This window comes from Eurosta solidaginis, chromosome 3 (genome assembly GCF_040869045.1).
Source record: "Eurosta solidaginis isolate ZX-2024a chromosome 3, ASM4086904v1, whole genome shotgun sequence".
NCBI lineage: Eukaryota > Metazoa > Arthropoda > Insecta > Diptera > Tephritidae > Eurosta > Eurosta solidaginis.
This window is the reverse complement of record NC_090321.1, coordinates 265,641,660-265,662,525: the sequence shown is the minus strand read 5'-3', so window position 1 is coordinate 265,662,525 and position 20,866 is coordinate 265,641,660. Positions and strand designations below refer to the sequence as shown.

General features: G+C 38.8%; 1 protein-coding gene across 2 annotated transcripts in view; it reads right to left on the bottom strand.

Annotated features, from left to right (window-relative positions):
- Nucleotides 1-4,341: 4,341 nt before the first annotated feature.
- The window catches only part of retn (retained), a 196,824-nt gene continuing 180,299 nt past the window's right edge, over nt 4,342-20,866 (bottom strand). Inside the window, exons 8-11 of one of the 2 annotated variants that reach the window (XM_067776303.1) lie at nt 13,075-13,222; nt 12,424-13,013; nt 8,097-8,869; nt 4,342-6,173 (exon numbers count right to left, since the gene is read on the bottom strand). In XM_067776303.1, the coding sequence (XP_067632404.1) occupies nt 5,857-6,173; nt 8,097-8,869; nt 12,424-13,013; nt 13,075-13,222 (1,828 nt within the window). In that variant the 3' untranslated portion in view covers nt 4,342-5,856. Of the gene's footprint in view, nt 6,174-8,096; nt 8,873-12,423; nt 13,014-13,074; nt 13,223-20,866 lie in introns of both variants that reach the window. The other variant, XM_067776302.1, reaches the window with a different exon arrangement.

The following is a 20,866-nucleotide window of genomic DNA, read 5'->3' as shown; positions in this document are numbered from 1 at the left end:
GGCAGCTTGCTTTGGCATATAACTGGACCCAACGAACAGACACAACTTATAGCTGTATATTATAATGGAATCAATAGCCGCGGCATATTTGTGGAATTGGAAAGCAACGCATACGAAAATGGCCAGACGAGAATGGAAAGGCAAATATTGCGACATTTGTGTAATCTATTTGAGATGAGTGACGAATTGTAAGAAATTGAACTTAAAAGTGGTAAAGTTTAAAGACTTATTCTCTTATTTAGGTTCAAAAAAAACACTCGACTTAACAAGGATGCTTTCAAGTATGTGTTAGATACTTTTGCGGGGCAAATACGACCAAGGACTTCGACATCGATATGTTGTTTTTGACCTGTAAACATATAAAAAAAACAATCATCATCACGCCTTCTACGTTTCTTAACAAGTTTTGCTTAGATTTTTGTTAAAATTCTGTTATAAATTAATAAAAAAATAAAAAGAAAATATTTTTCCGCCAACTAATTTGCAACTTAGAAAAACGGAACTACGATCGAAATGCAGAATACGCAAAATCGAACGATTCGAAGTTGGATCGAAAGAGATTGGAACACAGAATACCAAAATTGCCAAATCGAAAAAATTCCAATCCAAGTCGAAGTACAGAATAGGGCTGATTAATATTGTACACAGATCAAAGTTAATTGATGTTTCTTTTTTTATTTTTGTACCAAATTGGTGTTTCTTTTCATTTACTTTTAAATAAAACCTGCTTTAAAAAAAAAATGTCTACACTTTTTGACGATTGCATTGCAAACATCAATAACTTTCTTTGCGTGAATATTCCAAGATAAGGCAATTGATGGTATACTACTGAGAACAAAATTAACAAACGGGTATGGAGTGATGAAAGTAAAATTGTAGCTGTGCCCACAAAAAAACATTCTCCTGAAAAAAATTTACGCAACCAAGCGCTTCCACTTTTCTGCCTCTATCTTCAAAACTGAAAGGGGCACATTGAATTTGAAGCTCTAGGTATTTTTAGTCCCTGATAGGCTATTATCGTGCATAATCCAAATTTCAATACTCAGTTGCCTCAAAAAGCTACAAGCAAAAAAACTGTCAATATTGAAAATGACAAAAAAAGTATCGCTACTTTGATTGTTGATAGTTTTGAGTATTGGAGGGGCACATTAATTTTGCTCATACTTTTAGAATCTCCGTCTCGAAAACAACATTCTGTTTAAATTCTATAGCGTTTCAGCGATGCCTCAAAATTTTATCGAAAAAATTCCAAAAAAAAAAATCAAGAGCATCGCTTGAAAAAGTGTTAAAATCAACGTTTTTACGTTTCGAATTTCTGCAAAAACTTACTATCAACTTTCTTGATTTTTAAAATCATCAGATCGGATAGTCAAAAGGTCAAACTTAATGCCCTTGTGCTTTTTTCTGGCCTTAAGTTTTTTGCCCATGTGTAAAACCCCGAGTATCCAAAAAAGTTAATGTTTTTGGGATTTGCCCATATACCAAAAAAATGTTAGGAGAATAGAGATAAAACTGCTACCCGAAAGGGTCAAGGCTGATGATGGCGTCACATGTTTATAAATTCAGCCCCGTTAGTCACAGCAGGTGTATGAGGTTGATCACATTCTACGTTCGTATCACGCACGCGCGAGATCAAGGTTCTAGCTACCAGGAGTGGCAGAGGTGCCAGATATCTAGTTCCTAGAATACTTCCTGTATATATATGTAAAATATATGTAATTCCTGGTACTAATTTTAGTTGCTCTGTCTGGTCCTCAAACAAAATCTGTTAACACTCAGTGTATGTGAGGTTGTAACGTAGCGTTACAATAGTACGACCCCCACTGTAACCCTTTTTCTCCTACGCCTGAGACCCCCACTCTAACCCTCTTTCACCTACGCCTGAGAGTATACATGCATAGTACATTAACAGGTAGCCAACAGCAGCAGCTACATATCAATGCATGCGAATAGCATTTGGCGATAACAATATGTACACAGTACGCCAACTCACAGTAAATGGCAAATTGAAGTACAAAATTAGCGGTTCATTTCTCACTCGCATCATAGCAGAAGCAGTATAAAAGAGAATGAATTTGCTGTTGTCACTTCATTCCTCGCAGGTTAGTCAGAGGAAGTGGTTGCTTTATTAAGCACGGAGTGGAAAGTGGCGCTGTCAGGGAACGGGTCACTCCTGCTTGCGGAGACAACGGGTTGTCGCCTTTATGGTTTTCTCGCCCGTGTCCCAGCTAAGTGGGGGGGGGGGGGGGTGAGGTTTCGCCGCCTTATGACCATCCGGCCCTTTTCCCCTCCGCCCCGGCTCCGGCCGTAGACCGGTCCAGCAGCTGTGTCGTAAGGCGCACTTCCCCTCAGCACACGGATCGGCCTACGGAGTTGCGGCTGGTACAACTCCGCGTCCAGCCCTGCCATCGTGTGGGCATGGAGGCGGTGGTGTCCAGCTAGCGGACCGGCACTAACCACAATTCTATTCATTCCTCGCAGGTCCCTCTGCCGCCGCCACTGAGACAGCGTCCTCGCAGGAAGCCGCCACCCGCAGCCGCCGCTCCTGGTCACCCCCCCCCCCCCCCCCCTAAAAGGTAATCAGCCAGAAAGTTTGCACCGACACCTCGGCTTCGCCACGCCACAGGTACGCGCTCCGTTGCCCTATTGTTTTCGTCGCTATCCTACGCCGTTGCGCCGCTCGCTATCCTACCGCCGTTGCGCCGCTGCTCCGACGACCGTTGGTCGCCCGCTATCCTACCGCCGTTGCGCCGCTGCTACGACGACCGTCAGCCGCCCGTTATCCTACCGCCGTTGCGCCGCTGCTACGACGACCTTTAGCCGCCGCTACCTTATCACCGTCCAGCCAGCTCGCTGGTGCCGTCATTGCGTCCATACCGCTACATCTATTCGTCCGTTAATACTGTCCGCCGTCCAGCCGCCGTGCTAATCCCGCCACTGCGCCAATCCGTCCGCTAATACTGTCCGCCGTCCAGCCGCCGTGCTACTCCCGCCACTGCGCCAATTCGTCCGCTAATACTGTCCGCCGTCCGGCGCCGCGCTGATTCCGCCGCTACCTCCGGACCACCGTACCATCCCGCCCGCTACTGCACCGCCGTTCAACCGCCGTACCGACCCCTCCGCTATTACTAAGACTGTTAGCCGCTGCTCGCCTCCCGCCCCTGCCATCTTTGTACAGAAAGCTGCTACCCTCACTACCCTTCAAGCCGTGTGTGTGTGTGTATTCGTCATTAACACATAACTACTGTGTTCTTATTAAGTGGGGGTTTGTGGGACCTCTACTTGACCCTGGATTGACTGAGTGCTACCTCAGCCTTCGACAAAACCCACCTCATAAGGTCTCTATTGACCGTCAGTTCAAGCCAGCAAAAAAATTGGCGAATTTCAAGTGCAAATAATTAAAGCTTGGTGTGTTTGAAGAACAGAAATTTTTTTATTGCTTATTTAATTAAGTTATTTTATATATATATTTTTAAAGTTCAATTACATATGCTATGGATGTATGTATGAATGTAGGCATGTATGTATGTATGTACATATGTACTAGATATGTGATAAAATTAAATAAGTAGTTATGGAACATTTTCTTACTACAAATATATATATATATATATATATATATTAATTATTTGTTATTAATTTTGCTGAGCTTTAATCAAGTTAAATAAGGTAGTAGGGTAGTGACTTAAGCTACATTTTTAATAGACTTACACATTTATAAATGTATATATATACCTACATATGTAAGTAAATCGACGTGAAAGCTTAAATAGTACTTAAAAGCGGCACAAAATATTACATTTTAAAAATATTTATATAAAAAATGCCACATTTTTTTAATATAAAATAAAAGCGTTTGAAGTTAATTTAAAGGTATTCACAAAGTTCGTGGTTGTATGCACATATTTATGCATGTGTGCATTAATTGTTACATTTTTTTAATAACTTTAAATATACTTAAGCTATTTCTGTAGGTAAGTATGTATGTTTGTATATAATTTACGTTTAGTTTAAAGAAGTAGTTTTAATTATTTTTTAAACGCTAAATTCTAGTATCTCTTTTTCGTCACTTACATACCTATACATACATATTATAGTTTTTAAATTTATTTAGTTTATACTTACATATGTATGCACATACGTTTGCATGTCTGTATATCTATTATATTTTCTATGACAAACGCAAATTGCTTGCTTACAGTAAATTTCATTTTAAACTTAGCTTAGCTCCGCCTTGATTTTCTTACAGAAAATAAAATACACTTAAAATCAAGTTTGTCTATTTCTGTATAGATCTATGTACATATGTAATTTTTAAACAATGTCCTTTGGTATTTTCAGTATTTTTTATTTTTTTCGCATGACAGTATCTACTGTTTAATTTTTCAAAATTATCAGCATTGCTTTGAAATGCAAGATTTATTTTAAAAAATAGTTTTTGCATTAATATCAAAGTAAATAAAATCAAATTCACTGCAATTTTAAGATAATAAAATTTAGTTTAAACTGGCGTTAATTTAATATCAATTTTATATAAAAAAAAAATTGTATCAGCACAACTGCTCCGCCTAGTGTGTGTGTATGTATGTATGTAGTCAGCTCTTCAAATTCTATTAAGTCACTTCAGTTCGCTTTAATCGAATCAGAAGCCTTGAAACGCTTTAAGTAGAGAGGCAAACCCAACGTTGAAACGTTTTGCTTTCTCTTCGTTGCCTGCCAGGATTTTTCTTGTTTGTTTGTTGTTTTACTTGTGTGTGAAGTGTAATGAATGCAGTGTTGCCATACAATTTATGTTGCTTGTATTGTTTTTTTTATCAAATACGCAGGCGGTGTCATCTTGTTGGCATGACAAGATCCTCGGAAACGTTTTCAACGCAATATTTTCAAGTATGTACATAGCCATACATATGTAGATATGTATGAATGTATGCATTTATTATACCATTGCCATTATTTTTATTTTTCTTTATCTTTACCATTATCTTTATCTTTATCATTATCTTTATATAGGTATATCATCCACTTTAGTTTTATCTTCTTCTTTATCTTTAACTCTATCTTTCTTTTAATAATTTTCTTCATCTTCATTTTCTTCTCTATCTTTATCTTAATTTTCGTATGTTTTTCTTTAACATTTCTTTATTACTTGACATTAGCTTTATCTATGTCTTGATTTTTATCTTTACTTTTCTCATTGTTTTTATCTTTTATGTGTATCGTTTTACTTTTTATCTTCGTCTTTTTTGTTATCTCTATGGTTGTCTTTGAACTTATTTTCAACTTCATCCCTTTCGTTTGTTTTATTTTCTCTTTATTTTATTTCATTTTTACTCATTTTAGTTTAATTTCTTCTATCAAATTTTTCTATTTTATTTTATTTTATTTTATTTTATTTTATTTAAAGTAAATTAAATTTTATTTGTCCATTTAATTTTTTTTATTTTATTTTACTATGTGTTATTTTGTTTGATTTACTTAATTTAGTTTCTTTATTTTATCTTGTTTATTCTATTTTGTATGATATTTTACTTTTGTTTATTTTATTATGTTTTACTTTATTTTATTGCATGTTTTTGTTTTATTTTATTTTCTTTAAATTTATTTTGTTTTGGTTTATTTTATTATTTTTTTATTTCATTTGTTTATATTATGTTCTTTTTTAAAATTTCATTTGTATTTTATCTTATTTTATTTTATTTTATTTTTTTTTTTATTCAATTCAACTTTATTTCATTTTTATTTTTTATTTTATCTATCTATCCCTGTGTTCCCGAATTTTTAAACTCTTTATTCTAAGTCATGGTCTGCATATTACTCTTGACCGCCAAGTTCTAAGTACTTAAGAAATATCCCATATTATGACAAAGTCGTCGCTACTTTTATTAGTGTCGTGTCCTCGGTACTGTTCGGACTCGCAGCATCGGCCATGTCTTCATCCTCAATATCGCCATCAACACCACTATTACCTCCGCTCACATCCTTCGGTTCCTCTTCTGTCACAGCATCTGTTGCATCGTTATTTTTATTCATTAGATTTTCTTTATTCTGGTTAAGGTCCGTGTTTGAGATAGTGCTCGCAACACTATTGGTATTAGCTATCAGCACACCCGAGTATTTCACACCATTTAGTTCGAGATTTACAACCAACTGTTGCTCCCCATTTTCGTTGGTGCCTATTTGAAAGAAAAAGAGAATAATGTTAAGTTCATGCTAATCTGGAACTCAGGGTTTATAAGATGCAACTATATGTGCCTATCAAAACCGTAAAACTAACATCAGAATGAACCATAAAATGGACAGATACATAGCTACTATTGCCGGAAATGCATTGCAATGAGGAGGCTGCCCAATAGTTGTGTAAGTACTTAGAGTGGTTTGGCAGAACAACTGCTCTACTACCTACTATTCCCACATCGTACCATCCGTGGTCACAGCCACTAGCTCTTGACCCAAATTTCAAAACATCATCGTAGAGCAGCCCATTGTTCGCATACAATATATGTATAGATTCACCGATTCCAATGAGGATTGCCAAACTGGGCAAACTAGTTGTTAGTTTTTCCTAAAAATGGCGAATCTGAGTTTCACCTGTAAAGGCATATGACTTTTTCTTGAGCTGCTTTATGTAAACTACACTCAGATTTCTGTCAATCTCAAAGGGTGTTGTTGTTGTTATATTAACGATAAAGACACTCCCCGAAGGCTTTGGGGACTGTTATCGATGTTGATGGTCCTTTGCCGGATATATATCCGATACGATCCGGTAACAAAGCACCATTAAGGTACTAGCCCGACCATCTCGGGAACGATTTATATGACCACATTAAACCTTCTAGGTCATCCTGTCCTCCACACCACCTAGTTCCATGAGGAACTTAGGGTCGCCAGAGCATCGGCTGTCAATGAAACAGGATTCGCCACGGGTAGGTGAGGTTGAGAATTGTGTTGGAGAAGCTATATATTGCGCTGGCAATCCCTTGAATAAGTTTGGTATATCAGTCGCCTCTTACGACAGACATACCTACTGCGGTTATATTTTAAGCCCAAAACCCGCTTGAGTAATGTTAAAGGGTCTAGGTATATGCTGTCACAAAGTTAGAGCCGGCAGCATGTAATATATGAGATTACCGACATGTCACTTTAAAGGGTATGAACACATCATTGAAATTAGAATACGTGCCAACAAAGTCGTGCTTCCTCTGGGTTAAAGCGAGCATAAGACGGTTAAGTGTTTTTGCGCACTTTCTTGGTTTACACCAATATGCGTAATGAGCTTTGCTACATCGCCTAGATTCGTAGCAGGTTGAGGTACGACCCCTGACAATATATGATTTCTTTCTCTACGGAGTAGGGAGAGGACATTCAATTTTGGTCTTCATCGCCTCCGCTCTCGCCTAAAGGGATCTGACAAAAAGGCACAACTTAGCTGTCAAGATTTGATAATTATCTATTGAAAACCCGCTCAGCAGATTCGAAGGCAAAAAACGATGACGTGTGCTAAAACGTATAAGGTAACTGCCTTATATAGGGAGGGAGGGAGGGGCCATTGCACTCATTATCTAGTAGTAGTTAAACATAAGGGGATTATATTGACCTAGATTTCCTTAGCTATCTGTGGCCTGCCCTGGCACAGATGAACGAATCAACTGATAAAATACTGAGTGGACAATACATCAGAAAGGATGGCGAGATCCTTCTGGTCTGAAGTAAGTGGCAAGCGGTCTGTCAAAGTCATTAGGTTCAATAAAGCTCTGTTATCATGGGTAATGGCGGGTCACCATTCAATAGGTGTTCATATGTCCTGGAAATCCCTCTCCATTTGACATAGAATGAAGGGGGACGTGAAGGAATCTTCGCAACTTTCATGCATGACTCGTTATGTAACGATTGCGTATCTTTTATACACACGTCTTAGACATATGACGGACCTTCCTAAGGCTACGTTTGGGCCGAGAACGCGAAATGAGAGGTAGCGAGTTATCTCTGATTAAATTTTAAACCCACCTGAGCTTTGTGAGATAAGCAAGTAAGAATTTAGCCCATTTGAGTATCCACACCGATATTGTCACATATACAAAATTCATATTCGTACTTACCATTTCGCATTACACGGAATTGCATGCCCGATAAAAGATGCAACGCATCTTCTACGCCACCCATCATACACGGACTACTCGAGTGCGTACGTAAAGTACCACCACCACCAACACCACTGTCCATTGCTGATACGCCACTCATATTTTGCTGCTTCGACAGGTGTATTTTTTTTGTAGACACTGGTGATATGTGACCACCGTTCGCACCACCATCATGACCGCTACCGCCGCTACTACCACCGCCCACTGCTGAAGCTGCACTAGTCGAGGGTGAATTTTCTATGGCCGAATCATCAGACTTATCATGATTACCACTCGTGCTATTATTGCTGAGATGTTGATGATGTGGCAGGTGCTGAAGTTGATGACGATTATGATGCTGATGATGACGATGATGATCATGACCATTTAGCGTAATGGGTCTATCATTCACATCGCCAAGGTGCGATAATGAATTGGGTGTATTTTGCCGCGCATTGCCATCTTCACCAACATCCTCACCATCTGAATCTTGTGACACCATCGACATGTTGTTGTTATTCTGGCTGTGTTGGTGAAAATTTGCTGCGGCTGCTGCTGCTGCTGCCGCTACGCTGGTTGGTAAATAGAAATTCGAAGGAAAGTTGAGTGGGCCAGTAGAGGCGCCACGTTTTGCCGGTGGTGGTTGATGATGGAAATCTTTGCGGTCACAGGCATCGGGTGATGGCTCGCGTTCACGCTCACGTTTAATGTTGTTGAGATTCGGTGGTGATTCGGACAGATTCAAAGCCTCGCTACTGGAAAATAATTAAAAACAAAAAGGCAATTATAATCTCTCTTAAATGTGGAAACAAATACAGGATAGGGTGGATTTCTTTTCTGGACAACAAAATAAATTCGAGTAGTTTGCTTTGTGAACGAGACGTACGAGGGAATGGAAGTTTTCCTCTCCTAAATTATAAGACTGTATTAGTTTTGACCTATATGTATGTACGAGGCCAGACGAAAAGTTTGTATGTAGTAGTAAGAAGAATCAAAACGAAATAAAATTTTAGATTTTGTCTTCGGTTTGACTTTTGTGTTTGTATGAAATTCTGAAATTTCTGCAAACAAAGAATTTATATATTATAAGAAGGTTGAAATCGCCAGTATACAAGTTTTTTTTGGCGTGTTGAGTCCAGAAGAACAAATTAGAGAAGTTTACCACACACCGCACAGTATTTTACGTGTGTGCCAAGTTCACCAAATGCCTGTGGTAAAAACAAATATATGATATAGCAATGACACAACCAATGCTGGTTTGCAAAAAGGTGAGTTATTTCAAATTCAAACTCACCTTCACCAGCAGATGGGGTTGTAGGCGTCGCCGCAATGAACCATTACAGAATTCAAACACAGATGTGGCAGTGCGCGTTGCAGTTAATAACAGAATTCTGTGTTTTGGCAGAGGAATAACAGAATTCTTGTGTTTTGACAGAGGAACAAAGATGCAGCATGAAGTTAATAAGCATAAATTATTATATACCCAGCTGTATACAAATTTGATTTGAAGTTATTTGGCACGGCTATTAGGAATATTGGGTTGCTTATGGAACGTGGGCGTGGCATCGCCCAAATTATCTATAACACGAGCTAACACGACAAAAATTTTAAATTAATCTATACTGACGCGCAGAACACCTTACTATTTAAAATATTCAGCAGCGAACGCCCACTTTTTCGACATAGAAATTTCTCTAAAAGAAACACTTTGTAAGAAATACAGCCAGGTTAGGTTGAACTGGCCGATACATGACGAGTTCACATAGACTGAATGAGTCCGTAGTGTTACCAGAAGTTTGCTTAACGATCAAACTGAAAAATCCTACCGAAAATCAGGACCTATGTTATAAAATAACGCCGACCTATACCATTTGTTCCTTCTAGATCTGACAGCCGTGTCACTTCTAATAGCCAATATGCTAAAATCTAGAGTGTTAGTTGACTTCGGAAAATTTTCGTAATATTTTCGAAAAAGGGCGTACCCTATATTCATAAACGAAATTATCCGTCCGTCCACTAGCACACGAGATAAAACAATAAAAAATTGAGATAGCTTGCTGACGATAAACTTTAATGACACCCAAAGTACTTCAGTATCTAAAACTGTCGGGATCGAATAATAACTACGCCCAATTTCGAAAAACCGCCTATGCTACCTTTGATAGAAAGTGGTGTTATCCTTTAGAGGGATATACCATAGATAGTGGGATAAGACTATTAGCTTTGAGAATTTATGTGGAGACATTGTTATTAACGTTCCAGACTAAACGCTGAAAATTATTTGGGAACGTCTTAGCCTAGTCTGGGGAAGTATTATTGGCGTCTTATACTTGAGGAGTCAGTTGGTCTCAAGTTGCCTGTTGGAATACCCAGAAAAATTTTGTTCATATCATCTTTATTGAGATCAGTTTGTAATGATTCCCCTAAGTCCTGTACACAAAATAAAATGTAAGGCGCGATAACCGCCGAAGAGATCTAAGGCCGAGCTTCTCTTCCAATTTGCGTCGTGCTCCTCTTGATTTCCCCTACAAATTGGCCGGACGGGACCTACATGTTTTATGCCGACTCCGAACGGCATCTGGAAGGCAGATAAATTTTCACTGAGAGCTTTTCATGGCAGAAATACACCTGGAGCGCTTGCCAAACACTGCCGAGGGGCGAACCCGCTTAGAAAAATTTGCTTCTAATTGAAAAACCTTATTTCTAAAATTTTGATGTTGTTGTGCCCGGGGTGTGAACCCAGCGCATAAGGTGTGGTAGGCGGAGCACGCTACCATCACACCACGGTGGCCGGCGCTGTGGACAGTATATTAAATATTGCCCCACTATGTCCACCCCGCTGATTACAAATACCGGAGATGTTCCACAGATCTTCTATTTTTGAATTAGCATTTGTTTTTAAGAGTTTCAAAGGAATTTGATACGGCAATGTAGTTTGTTATGCTCCCGGAAGACTGTAGCAGTTGCATGAGATATTCCGCAGGTCAAAGAACAGTGAACACGTCTGTAAACCTTGATGCCAATCTTCATATGAGAGATTCAAGGAGTTTTATAGCGGAACCCACATAAAGGGGTTGCCAGAGCAATTCATAGCTTCTCCAAACCAATTTGCAACTTAGCCTACCTGTGACGAGCCCTGTTTATTAAGCAGGCGATGCTCTGGCAACCCAAAGGTCCTCACGAAAGGGGGTTGGATAATTTTCACGTACCAGTGTGGTCACATCAAATCGTTCTTCAAATGTTCGGGGAACTACGTTAATGGTGCTAAGAGGAAGTTGAATACGGTCTTATTATTGGCTCAAGAAAGTCGTCCAGGCATGAAGACAACACATACGAAAGCTGAAAGATTATTGTTACTAATAACAACCAGAGACCCGTTGTGGCAAAACTAGTGCTCCTATCCAGTGTAAAGCAGTGAATCATCACTTCCTTTTCCAATATATAATAATAATAATATTGTTACTAAGCCTTAGTGCACTGCGACCCTAAGTTCGATCTATTGTGCGCTTTGTTCAGCCCGTAAAAAGACACTGGATCTTAAAATGCTGCTCTTGGCAAAATGTTTCGTCACCTTCATGTCCCTCATGCCAAGGAACCCTTGCTAACCAAACATTGGTTTTCATTTCCAAGTTATTGAAGATTCCAATGCATTCATAAATTGGCATAGAATTGCAAAGCACGCAAGACTATCTGGCGGTTAGTTCGACACAAACCAGTCGATGTAGTTTGCTTTATTTCGTGCTTACTATTCATTGTGTGGTTTTCGGCCGTCAAACTATGGAAGTGGAATTGACTATCGGATTGAAGACAGTATTAAATGAGAAACTTGATAAAAGTCAGTAGCGTCATTCGACTTGAGCTAGATTAACTGCACTTTCGATGCCTTGTATGTTACGGCGCTCTGATACAGCAAATAACAATATGCTCCTAGCCCCACTGCTACAACAACAACAACATGCTCTTAGCCTAAATACCCATTGTCTACAATGCTTCACAAGACTTTATGCTAACGCTATTAACCCAAGCGCTGGAGGGGGAGATGGATGTAACCACCACAAGTGCTATCTACATGTCATTTCAGAATTTCGTAAAGGATCCGGTCTGCTCACTTAGGAATGTTTAGGTCGGGATTAGGACAGCTTTTAAGATACCTTCCTAAAAATAAGTACGATTTCCACAAGGGAAACGTATACGCTGAACACGTTTTAAATAGGCGTGGTGCTGTGGTGCTATTGTCAAACCGCCAGCTGGGTATATAATATTCCGTTTAACCCAAAGCTTAGATTTATTTTTTATATATACTCACTGTTCGCTTAAACCAGCCAATCCATGCGTTCCATTACCGGTACTATTGCCAGCAACGACGCCTGTGCTACCTACACCACCACCACCCGCACTACCGAGCGGCGATGGATTCATTGACCGTGGCGGGCTGGTATTATTGTGATACATTTGCCAAAAGGCAACGCGTGACATTTCCAAAGCATTCATCGCCTCACGCGTGCTCATTTCTGGACTTTGTGAACGTTGACGCTGCTGTTTAATGTGTAAACCACCACTGACTCCACCAGCTCCACCACCTCCTTGACTTGAAGCGCTTAAACGTCCCGCAGCATCAGCTACGCCTGCATTACCACCACCAGCCGCCGCGGCTGCATTATTCTGTTGCTCCTTTTTTACTTGTATCAACTTCAAATATTCCATCATTCTTTGCTCAAATTCGTGTGTCACTAAATTGGGCATTTGCCCAAAGGTGGGCGCCATCAGTCTGTGGTGTGCTGCAGCGGCAGCGGCTGCTGCTGCTTGCGCTTGTTGATTGTTGGCAGCGTGTGTGACAAGTGCTAGGGGGGACATTTGTTGCATGCCTCCTGGCAGTGATTGGCGACCAATTTGTGGCTAAGGCGAGAACAAAGAAATATCAGTTTGATTTTTTTTGGTTTCGAGTTGTTTTACTTACCATTTGCATTTGATTATGCATGGCTTCATATTGTCCATAACTTGAGCGTCGACCCTCACGTCGATTGCCATCAATAGCCGCTTGCAGCTCAGCGGGTGTACTGAGGTTCTTCTTGTCGCACTCGTAGGGATAGAGATATTTCATGTACCTGAAAAAAGAGAACGTTGCGAATTTAGATAGGCTTTCGAATTTAATATGCTTTAGTCTAATGAAAACATAAAAGAAAAAGTAAAAAATGTTTCAAGTCGTTCACGTAGAGCTGCACATGCCGCAACCGATACTGTCATCCTGAGATTTGGCTCTCAACGCATATTACTGTAACTAGCAATGGGAGGGGAGACGCTGCTGTCGGTGTCTTTTTAAAATTGCCTTCTAAAATTATTTGCTTTTAGAGACAAAAATATCAAGATGGTATCGCAATTCCTATAGCTAAGCTAAAGAGATAGGGGTGGGGTTATGGATAGGGATAGGGATAGGGAGAGGGATAGGAATAGGAATTGGCATAGGGATAGGACTAGGTATGAAGATGGGAAGAGAGAGGTGGAGAGGGTAGAAATAGCGATAAAGATAGTATTACGAATTTTGGGCAATTCCTGATTATTTTGCAGCATTAAGAGAACGTTCGAATCGCTGAACTGTCGAATAAATAACTCAAATATTCAGTATGGCAAAATGTTCTTTATTTACAACTCTACTGTGGCAGTAGTAGGTACTTCACAATACTATCGTACTTCACTAATAGCGTGACAAAATCAAACTGATTGGCTCTTCCTCAGCTTGCGCTGCTTTTATACCCTCTGTTGCCTTGTTCTCTTATTTCTCCTAAGGCATAGATTTTTCACGACCAACCTTCTCTAACAGCTGCTTATTTATTTCTCCTTTATGTATCTGGTATTTACTTTTGTCTTCTAAATATATGCGTGTGTATGCTCTTAGGTAATGACTACATATGTGTATGTGAAATAATCTCTTCGCTCTTAGCTTCCCTGATCACATGTATGTGTGGTTGTTTACTTTGCTGTTGTTGTGCGTTTATTTACTAGCAACACAGTGACGCATTGAAATTGCTAACATTCGCTACAATAGATAGGGATAACAAGTGTGTCCAAAGCAGGCAGGTCAACTTTCAACGTTAGTATATTAATCCTAATCATTTCGTCGCATAAATGGTATCTGCTGGTAGTGAAGAACCTAGTTCACTGGTGAAGAGTTCAGGTAAATGTTTGGGTTCAAATTATGGGCAATTTCATTTTAAATGTAAGAAGCGTAGGAGAAGTTTTTATTTATGCCTGCCAAGTAGTTTTTGTTTACCAACAGAATTGACTAGTCAGAGGTCAACTGCCATTGAAGAGGGTTTGGTCCCACCTACGCCGATACTTGCAGAGATTTCTGCAATAACTAGCCAGTTTGTTAAAGCAACTTTCATAATGGAAAACGTGAGCGATGAACATAGTTTTATACGCAAGAATAAGAATTTCGAGACAATCTGCCAATTGTGAAGTATTCATGCCTTAGCTCAATTGCCGGAAAAAATAGTTATCGGCCTGTAGAAACTGGTGAGGTAGTCCTAGCTTCCGAGTCACTAGTAAATCTTCCGATTGAAAAATATGTAGTACTGAAGGCGGCATAATACCGAAACCGGTTTGTTGGCAATATTCGTACGTACAATTTTCTGGACTTTGGAAGTCCAACAACAAGAGAGTCCAACATTATGAAATGTTTCTTGATATATTTAATGAGCTTGCAATATTGAGTAGATATTGTCATATTATGTTTACCTCCACCTCGATACAATAGTAGGACTCGAGCGCAAGATCTTCAGACTAAAGCTGGTGTCTGCATTCCGTAGCACAGTTGTGCTGTCATTGCATATGCAAACGGGCAATTACTTAAAATTATTGAAGACCCATTGACTTAAGTATCAATATCGATTGCCAAAGGTACCAAAATGAAAACCTCTTGTGCTGAGTTTCGTGTCCTTACTCTTGCATGGTAGACGATAAAAACTTGTTTGGTGTATGAAACTTTAATGTGCTGAAGGAGAAGAAGCCACTGCAAACCCACTTTGACTTATCAAATTTAAAAGAAGATATATGCACACGGTTCAGGGCTCGTCTTAAGTTTTACCATTCGTGATCGAAACTCTTTTTATATTCAGCTGAGTAGTGCTCACAGAGTATAATAATTTTGTTGGCATAACGCCACCACGTAACGACATAAACTCATCGAGATAGATATAGACTTCTTTATATCAAAATGATCTGGGCTAAAAAAGAAATTCTTTTCCGTCCGTCTGTTCGAAAACACGATAACTTGAGTAAATTTTGAGAGATCTTAATGAAATTTGGTATGTAAGTTCCTGGGCACTCATCTCAGATCGCCATTTAAAATGTATGAAATCGGACTATAACCACGCCCACTTTTTCGATAGAAATTTCGAAAAACCGAAAAAGTGCGATAATTCATTACCAAAAACGGATAAAGCGATGAAACTTGGTAGGTGGATTGATCTTATGACGCAGAATAGAAAAATTAGTAAAATTTTGGACAATTTACACCGGTTAAGGTTACACCCGAACTTAGCCTTCCTTACTTGTTTTTAATCACAACAGCTCTGAAATGGTGGATCGAATTAATGACACAGGTGACATAGTGACAAAAAGTACTTCTTAGATCCATACGTTATTATAATTTTTAGAAATAATTTGACATTTGCATAGTTATCGTTTGAGTGAAAATATTTTGCAGTCACCGATCATAAAATGTAATAAGAGCCCGGGGTGCGCGGCGGTTGCGAGTTACCATTGATAAAGTACTCATTGTAGCCTTTGCACTAATCGAAGGCTCTCGCAATTCAACACAGTCTTAATATTTATTGCAGGTAATTGGCCAAACAAAAATGATTTCAAAAAAGAAAACGACCAAGTTTACATTGCTTTCATTTAAGCCGCAAGTTTAATCAAGTTCTTTCCTTAACCCTTTCCTTAGCGCTTGTCGATTAACTGAGAAATGCAAATAGAAGACATTTTTCCTTTTTGATGCGCAATCGATGTCATCCTGCTAACTAGAAATACCAAGACAAATATCGCACCAACAGCGAGCGTTAGGCCTAAATCAACAAAAATTTTTCAATACTTGCACCTTAAGTTTGCAGAGAAAAAGGTGGAAGAGAGAAAAAACGAAAACAAAGAAGGAGTCAAGGTAATAAGAAACAATTCGATTAACTCTCATGACATGACAAAATGCAAATGCAAAGAGTACAATGCGTAGATGCAGCCTTATAACCTGAGTCATCATAGAACATAGATGGGCAAATTGCACTACAATTATAAATGCACTAAAATTTAATTTTTATAAAAAATCCGTTTACATGCAGAACTGGAGACAATCTTCTGTATGCATGTAGAATTGCATTTAAATTGTATCTACACTGAAAGAAAAAGACTGGTAAAATCAACCGAAATATGGGTCATTTCAATTTCAGATGAGTTTTCACGGAGATCTTTTCATGGCAGAAATACACTCGGAGTGCTTGCCGAACAGTGCCGAGGGGCGACCCCGCTTAGGAAAATTTTCTTCTAATTGAAAAACCTTATTTCTATAATTTTGATGTTACTTTTCACGGGGTGTGAACCCAGGGCATACCGTGTGGTAGGCGGAGCACGCTACCATCACACCACGTGGGCCGCCATATACATACGTAAATATGTGCATACATATAGTACACAGCATACATAAGTACAAAGTAGAGAGCGCAGTGAGCGTAAAATTCTCTTTGAAATTTGTTCATGTATTGACTGTTGATCGCTGTTGAAATGACCAGTGAGATCAGTTGTGTTAACAAAAAAATCAGTTAGATTGATTCGGAATCTGTAAATTTTACAGAATTTTGTTAACTTAAGAGCCACAATTTCTCTTCTGTTGAAATGACTAAACGAATTTGTTCGCTTGACAAAGAAGTCGGTCGAATTAACCATAATTCGATTAATTTCACCGAATCTCCGTTAAGTGAAGAACAACAGAACCGATTTGTTGATTTTACTAGCACCATTTCTTTCAGTGTACTGGCTAAAGCATATTGCCCGTCTATGCCATAGAAGTTGGATGATCCACGGCATAAAGTAAGGAAATAAATGTTTGTTAAATATTTAAATAATAGAGTACTAACGTATTTGAATGACAGCAACAACAAATGAAGGAAAACACACAGAGTCGAACATACCTAAATATTCATTTGATGTGGTTGTTGATCGTTGATCACCAGCGATCGCTGACGTTGGCAGTTTGCATCAACAGGTCTAAATGATGCAGCCGCTGATGCTGTTGTTGATGGAAGCCTCGATATAGGAGGGAGGGATGTCGATGTATGCAGAGTTTGATTGTGTTAATTAAATTAAAAGAATGCTAATGGATACCAACATAAACAGCGAAGACAGCAAAAATAGGCAATGGAGAAACTATTATTTGCTTCTTTGTCTCATGAGTAGAGGCGCGAGGAATATTGGAAGGAGGTGACTGCAGATGAAGAAAGGAGCGATCTCCTCTGTTAGTGAGTTATAGTGTTGTGAATTGCAATATGCAAATGAAATAAATATTCAAGACAAAAAGGAATGCATGCATTAGCAAAACGATGGCAGACAGGTGTTTGCATAAGGCACAGTGCTGTAGAGTTCAATGGGGAGCAACGAGTTGAATTAGTCGACGTTTAAGCAACATGCGACACAAGCAACTGGCTATAAAAGGAGTTTAGAAAGTTAGGGGGCTATAGAGCGCAATATCGATCTAGCTCAATATAAGCGTCAATATAACCCTGGTTAGGAGAGTCATATTAGAAAAATTTTAAAAATTCGTAAGGATATTAAGTTACAAGAGAAAGGAGTAGGCGTGATATACTAGAAAACTCGTTAAGGTCATATTAAATCACTAGTACGACATGATTCAAGGGGTTGTGTGGCGCAACCCTCTCAAGGGGTTACCAGCGCTTCTCCAACCCAATTGTCAACCCCACCTACCCGTGGCGTTTCATTAACAGTCGATGCTTTGGTGACCCCGAACACCTGATTGATCTAGACGTTGGGAGGGCAATAATGGCCTAGAAGGTTTCATGTGGTCATACCAAATCGTTCCCGAGATGGTCGGGCTAGTACCTTTATAGCGCTTGTTACCGGAACGTACCGGATCTGCACCCGGTAGAGGACCATCAACATCGATAACACTCCCCAAGGCCTTCGGGGAGTCTCCTTATCGCTACAACAACAACAACGGGCTAGTACCACGAGGTCCTAAGTCTTACCGGAACGTATCAAATTCATATTCAAAAAAGGACTGTCACATCAGAGTTGTGGTATGACACCTTTTTCGTTTCGCTAGAGCTTTTTCGTCTCGGACTGGATGAACTACTATATACGTAAGTTTTTTACCAAGCACCACCAAGGGAGGTTCAGTCTTCCTTCACCTGCCTCTCCCAACTCAGTGGAGGTCTTCCGCTTCCTCACGCTCTCCAAATTTGATTAAAGGAAAATTTGCTGGCATTCTGTTCAAAGTAATTTTTCGAATTTTTAATTAAGCTGCGACTCACTCCAAGAGCCCTACAGGCTGTTCATGTCCTATGCTGAAGGAAATTTTCTATAAAGCTGTTAGTCAGCTTCAACATGAAAACTACAAGAGATTTCACTTTAAAAGTTTCGAAGCTGCGCTCACAGCTAGCTTCTAGGCTCTTTAAAGCAATTAGATTTGGAAACGGGTGTAACTGCTCTATTTTAAGACGACTTTCTTAAGAATTTGCACTTGCTTAATCTTTCAACCCAACCTAACCCAGCTATTGCGAAATGCATTTTCCATCAGAAAATTTTATTGCAAAGGCAAGTTAGCCTTGCTTTTATAGAAAGGAAGAGCCCCGAATAACCGCTGAAAACAGATACAGAACTGAAAAAATAGTAAAAAAAAAAACTAGGCGCAATATACCTCCGAAGAAAATTTAGGTCGAGCTTCTCTTCTAATTTGCGTTGCGCTACTTTTAATTTTTTCCTACAAATTTCAAGGTCGGGATCTACATGTTCTACAGCGACTCCGAACGACATCTCCAATACATATGAGTTTTCACTGAGAAGCTTTTCATGGAACACATACACTCGGAGTGCTTGCCAAATCACTGCCTAGGGGCGACCCCGCTCTAATTGAAACAACTTGTATCTATATTTTTGTTGTTACTTTGCCCGGAACTTTAACCCAGGATCTTTGTGGTAAGCGGAGTACGCTACCACCACATCGCGGCGTCCACAGAAAATAATAGACAATAGACAGCAGAAATACGTAAAGTAAAATGGTGATTGCGGTTGGAAGATCCAAGGATTTAAATTGGAGCGATTTCTTGCGGAAGCAATAAAGTTTAACTTGGAACATAGAAACGCCTCTGCTTAATCTTTTGTCTGCCTATTTTATTTTGTCGTCGACATCCTGAGTAAGTCTTAGCTCAGTTATGAAAGCATTCAGCCTTTTTTGTAAGCCGAAATCGACTGCTGGTGCTGATGGTAATTGCACCATTAAAGATTCAGGTGTTTATCCACAACAAATGTGTGTGTTCATCAACTGAGTGCACGTGCATCATACACACAAAGAAATCAACAACAACAACCACAACGTATACGGATCAGTGATGATAATCATGGTACATTTGTACTTTTTTTGGTACATTTCGCTTTCCGAAAGTACGTTGGTACTACGTTGACATATTTGGTACATTTTTGTAAAATACAGCACTACACTTCAAGTCATTTGCAAAGCAGCTCTGAATGTACAACAAAATTTTTAATTCTTTGCAGAAAATATATAGTTAGGTTGTTTTGTTGCCGAGCACAATTTGCCATTTGCAATTATGGATCATTTAAATATGCTTAAGAAAAATAGCATGACTGATTCTAAAATTGTGAACAAATTTTGCATCAATAGAATTAAACACAGAAAATAATAACTCAAATAACAGGGCCCAAAAATTATAAATCCATAATTGCGTTTTGTCAGAAGAATAATTACTCTCTAATAATAATATATAAAACGACTGATATATGTATATCAAAAAATTTGGCAGTCTCGATTTGAATTTTTGATAAAATTCACACAAGGAATCAGTAGAATACTTAATAAGTGCATTGATAGATTTTTAGATTTGATACTTTTGACCGATAGTAGCACGGAGGGTATTTTTAATGCCATTATTAAATCTTTGGAAAGATCATTCAATACCACTTGAAAAATTTATTGGTTTCACTGCCCACAATTGCTCGGTTATGATGGAAGCAAAAAGCGGAGTGCAAGCAAGTTGTTCCAAATCTGCATGTTAATGGATGTGTTTGTCACATTTAAAATTTAGCTTCAATAGCAACTTGTGTTGTATTTCCCAACAAAATTGATACATTTTTATAAAACGTAAACTATCATTTTTGTAACAGCCCCTTTAAGAGAGCAGACTTTCAGAGTTTTCAAGAACATTTCGGTTCAGAAATGCATATTATACTAAAGTACGCCACCACAAGGTGGCTTTCTAGACAAGCAGTCATAAATAGAATTCTTGAGTAATGGGATGCTCTCAATTATTATTTTAATATTTACGTATTTGAAAATAAAAGCAGTAATCAAAATATTAATACTGTATCTGAAATTTTTCAAAGTCCTATTTATAAAGTATATTTTACATTTCTTTCTTATATTTTAAATGAAATAAATAATGTGAATATAGAAATGCAGTCTGAAGATATTCGCATACATTTACTTACTTATTGCCAAATTAAAAATT